Here is an 11,585-nt window from a genome sequence, read left to right as displayed (position 1 = left end):
ACTACAACTTCAATAATACATTCACTTAGTAAATTACTCTTATGTATGAGCAATGAGATGGAAAAATAACGTGTTGGCTCTATGTACGACATACCGTAGCTGTATGTTGGCTCTATGTACAGCATACCGTATATGTATAAATTGTAGTAAGCCATGGTTGGCCTTCGGATGCGGGTGCCAAGTTGGTAATGCTAACTTCTAGCTCTAATCATTGTTTTACAGATCTTTTGATGGGTACATTTGTTTGACTCTATTCGGATCTATGTATGGCATACCTTAACTGACCACTTTGTCTAATCTATAGTAAGCCCTGTTTGGCCTTCGGATGTGGGTGCCAAGTTGGGGGTGCTAACTTCTGACTCTAATCATTGTTTTGCAGGTCTTTTGATGGTTAGGGTATACTACAACTCCAATAATACATTCACTTAGTAAATTACTCTTATGTATGAGCAATGAGATGGCATAATAACGTGTTGGAGTTGATAGCCTTTGCGGACGATTTTGGGTGTCTAATTGAACCAATGTATGGTGTAAACTTCTCATTGGCTTAAGGAGAGGTTTTTGTAGCATACTCCTGCCTTTTTGCGGTAACGTCACATAAAGTTTTAATTTTTTTACATTTGACACTAGTAGGCCAAATGCTCAGGCTCGCAAATGCTTGAGCATACTATTTTGGATAAAGGTAATCGAGCTACATATGGTGTAGCTGACAAATATCTGTTACGACCCTAACACTTTGCTAGCCCCCCTTTTTTTCGAACAAAGGTTTTAATTTAGTATGGAACTAATGATCCATGAGGAAAAAAATACCAAAAGTTGTTACACATCACTATTTTTCTAATAGCATGGTTTTTCCTTTCTTTAGTACCTTGGTGACATGGATGACAACTAGGTCGCCCCAGTTACCTGCAATTATCTTACTCTACAGGACCATTTTACTATCTTAGGCCTGTAACTGAAGATGTAATTTTTTTGGGTACACTGTCCAAAGGAATACATGTCTTTGTATTATAATTGTTGACAAAGGTCTTTGTACAAGTTTCTCATGTGTTATGTAAATATTTCATATATAAAACTCTCTCTCTCTCTCTCTCTCTCTCTCTCTCTCTCTCTCTCTCTCTCTCTCTCTCCACGAGCCCTCTTCCGTCGCTTACTTTGATCATTGTGTGTTGTCAAGCTCACATAGAGTTCTAATTGTTTGTGCACACACCAAAGCCTTAGTTTGCTAGTGGGTAGAGGGAGCTCATGTGTATGTGGGAGGGGGGAGAACCGCCATCACCATAGCTTTGATACCATGTGTGAGTGTGTGCGGGAAGGAGAAGACACACACACCATGTGGTGGCGCGAAGGGTGATAAGAATACTCATCCACTCCTTATTGTTTGATTAAACCAATTACTGAATTATTTTAGTGATGGGTTAGTGGGTGTGCGGCCTAATTGGCCTAAAACCCCAGCACATGGTTGTGTGGTTTTCAACTAGCTGAAAATTGATTGCCTTTCCACACGCACAACCTTTCTATCTAAAATGTAGTCTCTCAAAACGTCTTGATCGGAGGATATGCCCAACATGACTTTTGTCATAAAATCTAATATATAACCAATCCAAATGATTTTCTCATATTAAATTGATCATTTAATGTGGGAGAATAAACGAGAACACCGGTTAAGATATAGACATGTGCTTATAGATCTATCTCAACACGGGGCCAATGGTAAAGGGGCCCAAATGAGAGATGGTCTATCAAAGAGCAAGGTTAATCAATGGAGCATAAGACCTTAGGGTTAGCTTCATTGAAGACCTCCAATAGTTAGTGTAAAAGTCCTTTGACCTTAGGTAAGCTAGGGCTGAGCTTGAGGTGGGAACCCGGCCCAAGCTTAAGGTGCTTGAGGTGCTTGTCGTGCTTGATGACTAAGGTGCTTGAGGTGCTTGATGACTGAGGTGCTTGAGATGCTTGAGGTGTTTGATGATTGAGATGCTTGAGGTGGTTGTCATGCTTGAGATGCTAGGCCTATATTTGAGGTGAGAACCCAACTCAAACTTGAAGTGCTTAAGGGCCAAGCTTGTGGTGGGAACTGGGCCTAAGCTTGAGAGGCTTGAGGTGTCAAAAAGTCAAGATTCAATCCCTACAAGGAGGGGGCGAGCCCTACAAGAGGGGGGATGAGAGAGAACACGCACACACTCACACAAGGTATGCTTGGTACAAACAAAGCAAAAGGGACACTTGTCAAGTTCCTCCTCATGTTGCCCTCATGGTGTGCATGAAGCCTATTGGTTGGCCACCCAAGGGGTCCAATGATAATTTAGGAGATTTAATTAATTGTCTTTGCATTTATCAAGTCCTCTCTCTCAAAGGGAAAGGGGGACACTTGTCCCAAGGCTACCCTTGTTGCTTGTAATACCTCCTGCTTGTGATTGGCTAGGCCTGGAGGGGTCCAATGAGCTTCAAGCATGAGCTACAAGGGGGGTTCGACCAAAGCAAGCTAGGGGGTTGCTTGAGGGGTATACTCTCCCTCACACACTCTCATTGTGCATCGTGCAAAGTGCAAGAGCTCCATCTCCTTCTCCAAGCAAGTAGAGGTTGAGAGCCTACACCAACACTCTTGGCTATGGAGTGCAAATCCAACCAAGAGCCCTGCTTCAATGCTTAAGCTTGCCATCTTCTCCATCTTAATCACTATGCTATTACGTATGCTCGCAAGAAGAGCTATGATAAGTGAGGAGCTAATTCTTTCTCCTATGAAATGTTTCTTCTTCCTCTTCCCTACCCTCATTCCCTGCTAGCTCTCTCCACCTTCGAAGGTGTTTGAGGTCTTGGGATAGTTAAATCTTTCTTCAAAGTTTATGTTATGCTTGTGATGCATGAAGCTTTCCATCTTCATTGCATCACCTAGGTCATAAGGAACACAAAGATTGTATTGTAACTAGTCTCTCTTGATGGGAGAAATCATAATACAAATGCCTATTGGAGGGGGGACCGGCTTCACATAAATCCGGTCCTCAAATGTTGTCATGTTCTCTAAATTCTCTCTCTTGCAAAAGTATTGTTCATGCCAACTTAGCTAATTGCTATGATTATGTTGCTATCTTCAATTATGTTCACCCGCTATGCTCACAAAGTAATTTCTCAAAAGTATTCTCATTAATTTTTGCTACTCTCAAATTAAATAGGCCAATTCCATTACAACTTTGGCAATAAAGCTTTGAGATGTTGATGAAGGGTATACCAAAGATGGTTGTGACTCTGTGTTCGGTTTTAATCGGATGTGACGAGATGGCCTTTGTCCATATGCAGCCACCTATGCTTGCACCTTGAAGGCATGTGGCTTATACACAAGGACTTTACATGGATTATAGACATGAGATTTGTAGAAAGGGGCTGATAGAGAAACATCTTGTGCTTTGCAATTCTTTGGTATGTATGTATGTATGCAAAATATGGAGGCCCTACAAAAGTACAAAAAGTCCCTAATGATGTTGATTGAAGGATATGCCGAACATGACTATGGTAGGAAGCGTAGGGGTATTTAAAGTAGATGCAAAGGGATAGCCTTTCTCTAAATGTAATCACCTATGCTTGCACCTTGAACGTATATGGCCTTATGCAAGACCTTCACATGGGTGAGAGAATTCATGATGGGATTTGTTGGAGAAACATGCTGTGCTTGGCAATATTCTGCTCAACATATATGTCAAATGTGCTCATTTTATTGATTTGATTTTCCTTAAAGGTTACGATCAAAGAGTCCTAGAGATAGTGAACCGAACATACCTCTTTTTAATTTTTCTAGCCATAGTGAAGGGTTGAGTGTGGTGCCTAATTGAGGAGTTCCATTATTGTAGATTAGATGTGCAGTGATATATCACTTATGTTGGACTTTTTAACTATTGGAGATAGCTATTTTGTATCTTTTTTGTGATTTCACCTTTGGACCTCTTTATCATTTTGGATTGTAGTGAAATGCCCATTGAAAACAAAGTGACTAAACTGCAGTGCCACCAAATTACCAGAGATAAATTCAGGAGTTCTTGAATACCATGAGTATGTTGTAGGAAATAGACTACGACGTAGAACATGACATCTGTTTTTGGAGAGACAGTGTGCCAACTCTCCACCATACTTCTGTATGGCACTCACATCGACCGTACACTATCTATTTCTTTGATGTTTTTTTTAAATCCTCTTTGTACAAAATGTTTCACTTGCATGTTGCTTTTCCTTTCGTAGCTTTTCAAAGGCAAGATTTTTACATACAAACTTATTCAAGTAAAGACAACACTCACAAGGTTAGTGCTATATCATATTGCAATGTGCTTTTATAATAATTTGAGACTTTCATTTCACCAATGTGTAGATATTCCATGTTTATTTTGATTCATCCTTTTTGTCTAGAAAAAACTTATTGAGAAACTTGCCCGTATCTATCCTATTTACACATTAACTAATATGACTCTATTTACCACTTGCATCAATTAAGGGTGGAGTGAGACATGACTGATAGTCACATCTGAGCTGGCACCTCCGTGCTTGTGAAAGCAGGATCTTCTCAAGTGCCCACTGAAACTTGAAGTCACACAAAGCGGCATCAATGAAAAAAGCCTGCACACCTTTTGTAGGCTGTTCGCGAGCAATGATTGGCTGCAACACCCTTTGGGTGATGCTGGACGACCTTACCCCCCCCGCCCATTTTGCAAGCTTCAACATAATGCCAGGTAAGCTAACAAAGCATGTCCATCGCCCTGGTGTGACATGCTACAAGGAAAGCGAGGGAAGGGATTGGCTACACATCAGCCGAGGGCTGTCTGCCCGCTATGGTGTGACATGGGCCTCTTAGATGAACTCCTATGACAAGGCCCCAAAGCAAGACTACTTTTTATGCCACACATGCATACGAGAAGAAAGTTTTACGACACTTCATTGTGTGCCACCTGGCATAGTGAGTGCCTGAAGGATGATGAGATGCTCACGTTTCCATGTCATGATGTAAAGTTTGCGTTGAAGCCTTCTTCTGTCGAGCCTGCAAGCACGCTGCAGTGGTGGGCCGGTGGCTCGAAGCTTGTTCCTGCCCAACTGTCGGACCTGTCCCAAGGTTGTATTCTCTTGTTCCACCGTGAACGCGAACAATTGGGCCGAATTCTCTCATCCTATCTGGGTTTTCCTTCGAAGTGCACCGTTGTTAACGCACTTTCTTGCAATCGCAACCCATCATCTCCTTCGCAAAATATCGCATACATAGCCAAATTTCGAGACGGAAGAAACCACAAGGTGCAGATCACTGAATAATGTTGTTTTTTTCCTTCTGTATTCCAGATCGATAATGGGTACTAAAAACTAATTTGGGGATTGTGTAATACCAGTGTCTTCACTTTAGGAGATTTCCTCAGGCCCAGATATGGATTGGCTTCGTGGCAGAGCAGCCTCAAGCTGCCATGAGAATGGGTCTGCCCATCGGAACATAGCTAGCTCAAGCTCGGAAGTTAGTGCTCGGGAAAGCACAGAAGACGACCTTATGATAGCTCAAGTTCTTACAGAAGAACTCTCCAATGGTGGTGATGCTGCTATTGGCAAGCGCCTATCTCACCTAAGCTCCATTCCGGTTAGTATGCCCTTCACCTGGCCCTCGATGGAGGATGTTGGAGTAATAGAATTTGTACCATGTACGTATTATAGGAACGTTGAATATGTATTTACATAGAAGTTTTTCCATTTACCCTGGAACATCTATTTCATAAGTCAATTGAGGATGGCCACATTAGACCCTCTTTTTTGCACGAGTAGCTCCACAAAGCTGCAAAGGCGCACCCAATTTTTAACAATGGACTAGATAGAGAGATTCACAATTCATGCCCTCATCTTAATTTAATTATTCATGTTTATTGTTATCTTTGTTAACAGCACATCCCTCGTGTAAATAGATCAATTCCAACTTATACCGAGGCTGAAACTGATCACCAAAGGCTACTAGAAAGGTGTCAGATCCTATGTTGTTTCACGTCCTTACGTTTGTCCCCCCCCCCGCCCCCCGCCTCAATTTTTCTTTTTTGATAACATATCTTTCTTTCTTCTAGGTTATATGAGTATGGGCTTCAAGAACGAAGGATGTCTGGCGATGGAAATTGCCAAGTAATTCTTTACTATATCATATCTTTAAATTGATAAAGTTTGTATGCTTTCATGCAAGAGTGATAACTTATGCTTTACTTTGTACAGTTTCGTGCCATTTCTGATCAGCTCTATGGAACCCCAGAGAAGCATAAGTCTGTTAGAAAGCATGTGCATCATCAAGTAAGTTGTAATGTCAGCTATTGAGACAGGAATTTGTTTAGTAGCCTCACCTAGAATGCTACCAAATGCATTTCGAACATGGAGTGCTATTCTTTGTAACCCTATAGATTTTGTTAACCACACTTCCAAGTATACAGTTGTATCATTAAGCATGCCTTCTTTATTTTTCGTTCTACAAGTTGTTAAGGTGTTCTTTTTTAAAATTACTGAAGGTGGGTTTTTTGGGTTTTGTTTGCGAGGTAAAGCTAAAAGCATGGAAGGACTTGTATCGGGAATATGTGCCTATGAAGTATAGTGATTATGTACGGAAAATGAAGAAGTATGTTGCACAAATTTTTATACTATTTTATCATGAAGTAGACTACACCATAGGATGTCTTCTAGATAGCTTTAATAGTTTCTTCTCTAGATTTCTCAAAGATAAAGAGTAACTGTGTTTGTGCTATTGAATGTACACCTACCCAACTACTGTTGCAAAGTTTTAGTCTGGTGTAGTATTATTTTGCATTCTCTTTGAGCTCTTTTTAACCACGAATGAGTATTTTCCATTCATTGAAGACCCAACGATTGTAACAGATTAGCCGTATCCATCATTATGGGTGCTGCCTACACTCTTGAGGCATACTTTTTTTCTTCCTTCTCATTTGAGAAAGAAGGGAAATCTGATTATCGAAGCTCGCAAATGATCGAACGTGACACAAAATCAGATATCACTCTAACTTATATACCCCTTCTTGCCGTTTCTACTATTAGGGTTGAGAGGATGTTCCAAAGCAACGGGATAGATAGACGGAGCAAGACCAGCAATCAGAGGCAGATCCTGGTATTTGAGATCTTGCTTGCCCATTTCTTTTCATGGCCAAGACGGCTTCGTCACCCCTTCCTGATTAGAGTATCTTATCTCCTGATGTATCCTGCGGTTTGTATGAGATTTCCCCCATGATTTTCGTTGTATATCTTTCATGGTTTTTCCCGTATTTCTTGTATATGGACCTATCGTCAATTTTTATGTAATGTGAAGGGTCACAAACCGACAAAGCGATATGCTCGTGCATTGCTGCATTCTCAGCTTGGTTTCTTGCTACAAGTTTGCTGCGTTTAGGTCTCAGCTCGGTGCTTTTGCAGCCAGCATTTAATCCTTGTTCGCTCTCACATTGGGTGTGCAAATCAGCCCGAGATCTACCCAATGATGGCCATCCGCAACCCACATCGAGGCGGATCCAGAAGGTGCATCAAGTTAGCCCGGAGGCGCTTCATCTCGAAGAGTTATTATGGCTACATCATCCATTCGTAGTGAATCGAGTTTTGCATTGAGGTATTGCATTGTGTACATTCCATTGATTCAATCTAAAGCAAGTACCACATTGATAACGGTGTGGAGTGGGACCCCATCGGTGCCTCTCTCTCTCTCTCTCTCTCTCTCTCTCTCAACTGAAGGAAACCATCGACGCAAAGTTGCATTCAGTGTGAATTCTCGCTTCTACATATTCTTTCAATTCCTATGCATCCGACTTTGGTATCATAGCTTTGTTTTCACACTAATCCTCTTATCCTTGAGATTTTTTTTTTCCCCTAGTGTTTGAGTGTGTGTTTCAGCATTTCGCGCAAGGACACTTCGGGAATTGTAGAACGTGCCATTGTGCGTAGGATCATGTGCCTTGATTGTAGGAAATACAAAGACTGCATACTGCGGGTTGTAGTTGTAGTGCGCTTGCGAGAGGGTAGTTGCCTTGGTGTGAGCGCTAGACCAACTCGACATAATGAGGCCTTGTGTGGATATTTGCAATCATAACTTCTACAAATTGCATCGTTGTAGACATACATTGGAAACGTGAAGATGTTGATTGTGAGTATCAAGATTTGTTAGCGGCCTTTGAAGACAAGGGAAGGCGACATCCAAATCAACCTATCCTTTCAAGTCTTTGCACTGTTTGGACAACCATCTCACCCATCTCCTTGGAGATTTCCATCTATCCAAAAAGGGAATCATGTTGTCATTGATCTGTACACATCTTTGGTAGCACATCGGGTCCGCACCGTTTGCATCTTCTTAGCAGTCAGGAGCCACTCATATGGAGCCAAAGGGCTCCAATCCGTGCCAAACACCGTGAGAGTTGCATGCATCGTGGGCCTACATCGTGAGTTGCATGCATCGTGCAAAGCCACATCTATTGCGGAGACTCAGTGGCTTTGGACTTGTTGAATGCCTATCTCTGACAACAAGACTCAATGGGAGAAGTATTTGTCTTTGCTGGAGTTTGCTTACAACACTGTTCACACGTCTATGGGGAAGGCGCCATTTGAGATTGTCGAGGGTGGTAGAAAGGTTCCACCTATTATGTGTACTGAGGACAAGGTTTTTGAAGCAGATCAGTACACACAAGATCTAGATATTGCTTTTGCCAAGTAAAAGAGGCCTTATAGAAGTCTCAGGCAGAAGGCAACAGACAGACAGCGACGCAACTTGCAGTTGAAGGAAAATGAATGGGTGCTACTTCGGTTTGAGAAAGGATGCCTACAAAAGAGGAAGGATAAGGAGAGGCTTTTCCCAAAGCTTAATATGTGATACTATGGGCCCTTCTAGATTCAAGAAAAGGAAAATGAATGGGTGCTACTTCGGTTTGAGAAAGGATGCCTACAAAAGAGGAAGGATAAGGAGAGGCTTTTCCCAAAGCTTAATATGTGATACTATGGGCCCTTCTAGATTCAAGAAAAGATAACGATGTATCCTTTCGATTGAAGTTTCTAGATACTTGGAAGATTTACAATGCTTTTCATGTGAGTCTCTTGAGACCTTTAGAAGGTGTGGTGCCGTAGGACTTCCTAACGCACAAGGAAAGGAAAGTGAAGAGTAAAGATGGTCCGTCAAGACTTGATGTCACGAGTCCGTGGCAACTTTACTTGTTGATTTCTTTTTGGGGGAATTTTATTTGACTTGTTTTGAAGCACCCCTTTGGAAATGCCAATGCCCGAGTTGCATGGTGTGAGGCGGACAGTGAGAGTCTAGGCCGGACGGCCAGTGAGCACTGAAGTTGAGCAAATGGACTAAGGTTAGCTACGGTGGGGCTACGAGTGTAAATCACCTGATAGCTGGCCGACATTGCATTTTCCGGTGTGGTTCTAGTGGTGATTGATGGTCAGATGACCAATGTGAGTGCCGTGGAAGCATCTCCTAAAATTTAGGGAACAGCTATTTTGGGCCGTAAAATGTGTTCGTGTCATTAGCTTTGGAATGACAAGGGGAACATTTTATTGCTCTGCTGCCAAGTCAACTGACGCACCAGTTGAGATATTTTTAGCCAAGTTGGCCAAAGTCGGAAACTAGGCGAGGTGTCACTCTGTGAGCACTTCTGCCACTTTGAGGGGAGTCTACAAGAAGAAGGGGGCGCCATTTTCAGCCTTAGGTGGATTGCAACAGGTTGTAAGAGCTATGGAGTGCTTCCTTTCCCTCTTATGTACAGTGCGGTGCCAGGAGTGATGCCCTGCACGCTACGCACTGCTCTCTCTCTCCCCTATGAGCAGTATGTTATGCCCCACTAGTGGGCTTTTCATTTGACCAATGTACAATTATGTGGGTTCATGCGCGATTGCCGAGGCAAGAGCCTCTTGCACAGGTACTGGATTAGCTAGCGGCTAATCCCCCGCAGGTACAGGTGAATTCGGAGAGGTTTCACATGCGGGGGATTAGCTAGCGGCTAATCCCCCGCAGGTACAGGTGAATTCGGAGAGGTTTCACATGCGAAATCTTGTCCGATTCAAAGGGCAAGTAGCCCTACAGGTGCGGGAGCTCGAGGACTTGCTACGGATGCGACCGGCACACGAAACAGAGCCCAAAACAGGGAATTACAGCCTGCTGTGTATTTTTGCAGGTTTAGGGTTTCGGCCCTAAATGGACCCTAATACCCCCAGGAGGTTGGGGACGCGAGGGGACCGCTGTACAAGTGATCTGGCGCATTTTCGGGGCAGAAAACAGAGAATTCAGCGTGCTGCAGATTCTCGCCAGGTTTTGCAAAGTGTCTGTATGCGTCGGGAAAGTCATCTAATGCGTGGGGATATTGACTGTGAAGGGTCCTACTACAGTTATGTTGCCGAAATCGGGCGAGAACAGATGGAATTCAGCCCAGATTGTGCGGGGCAGCTTGTAGGGAACCACATCTCTGTTAAAGAATAAAGAAATACCGAAAGGGGCGCCAACCTTTGGGGCCTACTGGTGTCGTTGTCTGCTTGGAAGCATTCTAGCTTCCTGGCCGTCTATTTGTCTTGAAGTGTAATTCAGTCTTAGTTACATGTTCCTTTTAAGTCATTGCTTTGTGTCGTAAAGTCAAGTGTTGAAGAATCGGGTTAAAGGTAACGTCTACCGCCCTACGGGCCAGTTTCATGGTTCCGTTGCCGGGACAAGATCACTTTTCCCTTAAGAAGTGAACCTTGGTTGGTTTGCGGCGAAGACACAAAGCACAGGAACTTGGAATTACATTATGGCTGACAGGACAGACAATGCTAGAGAAGAGGGTTCCTCTTCCCAGGGTAGACAGGCTATTCCTTTATAGCATGAAGTTGGCGAGAGTTCACGACTGCCACTATCTACGCCCTTTGTTCGTGTGAATGCACAGCAAGAACAGGCTCAAGGGTTCATGACTGGGCACTTTGAAGAGGATGCGTTCAGGACACAATTAGTTGCTGCTGTGAATGTCTTCACTCAGTTGGTGCAGAATCCTAGGTTTATGGATTATCTGCAAGCACCATTAAAGTCACAGCAGGCAAGGGAATTCCCTCAGCGTACAGAGCCCGTTGAGGCTCAAGCCCAGGTTCCCCATGTGACTGAGCAAGATAGGGAGCATTCACATGTTGCGGAGTCACGTCAGGCTCCTACACAGGTCCCTTCTGTCCATGAACAGGTGGGGAGGATCCCTACTCCACAGGTTTTGCCAGTTCAGCCTGCCACCTTTCAGGGTCCAAATGTTGCATTGAATGGACAGGGAACCAGTCTCCAGGCGATGCGTCAGGTTTTTCCACCACCCACGGTACATCCTGGGTATTTCGGGGTGGATCCGTGTTCCAAAGTATGGTTGGTTATGCGCTTGGAAACTAGCAGTACATGCTTGGAACAGTGTTTGGGGGTATGCATGGCATGACGCCAAACCTCATGTATGGTAACATTGGCATGCAGCAAGGCTTTCAGGGCAATCAGGGCCAGTTTGGGGTGTCACAGGTCAATTTTGGCATGGTTGGTTTTTCTGGACAGCAGCTAGATATGGCACCTTTGATGCAGAATCTCAATGACCAAGGGGCACAGATGGTCC

At 43.4% G+C, this 11,585-nt stretch overlaps 1 protein-coding gene across 1 annotated transcript in view; it reads left to right on the top strand.

Annotated features, from left to right (window-relative positions):
- Nucleotides 1-5,126: 5,126 nt before the first annotated feature.
- LOC147437466 (OVARIAN TUMOR DOMAIN-containing deubiquitinating enzyme 12-like) overlaps nt 5,127-11,585 on the top strand; it is a 42,497-nt gene continuing 36,038 nt past the window's right edge. Inside the window, exons 1-6 of the mRNA XM_086487001.1 lie at nt 5,127-5,265; nt 5,358-5,596; nt 5,896-5,969; nt 6,069-6,123; nt 6,211-6,285; nt 6,531-6,604. Coding sequence (XP_086343127.1) covers nt 5,393-5,596; nt 5,896-5,969; nt 6,069-6,123; nt 6,211-6,285; nt 6,531-6,604 — 482 coding nt within the window. The 5' untranslated portion in view covers nt 5,127-5,265; nt 5,358-5,392. The remainder of the gene's footprint in view (nt 5,266-5,357; nt 5,597-5,895; nt 5,970-6,068; nt 6,124-6,210; nt 6,286-6,530; nt 6,605-11,585) is intronic.

This window comes from Adiantum capillus-veneris, chromosome 17, assembly GCF_014529385.1.
Source record: "Adiantum capillus-veneris isolate H3 chromosome 17, ASM1452938v2, whole genome shotgun sequence".
NCBI classification, from domain to species: domain Eukaryota; kingdom Viridiplantae; phylum Streptophyta; class Polypodiopsida; order Polypodiales; family Pteridaceae; genus Adiantum; species Adiantum capillus-veneris.
The sequence above is the reverse complement of the archived record's forward strand: the minus strand, read 5'-3'. Positions and strand labels throughout refer to the sequence as shown.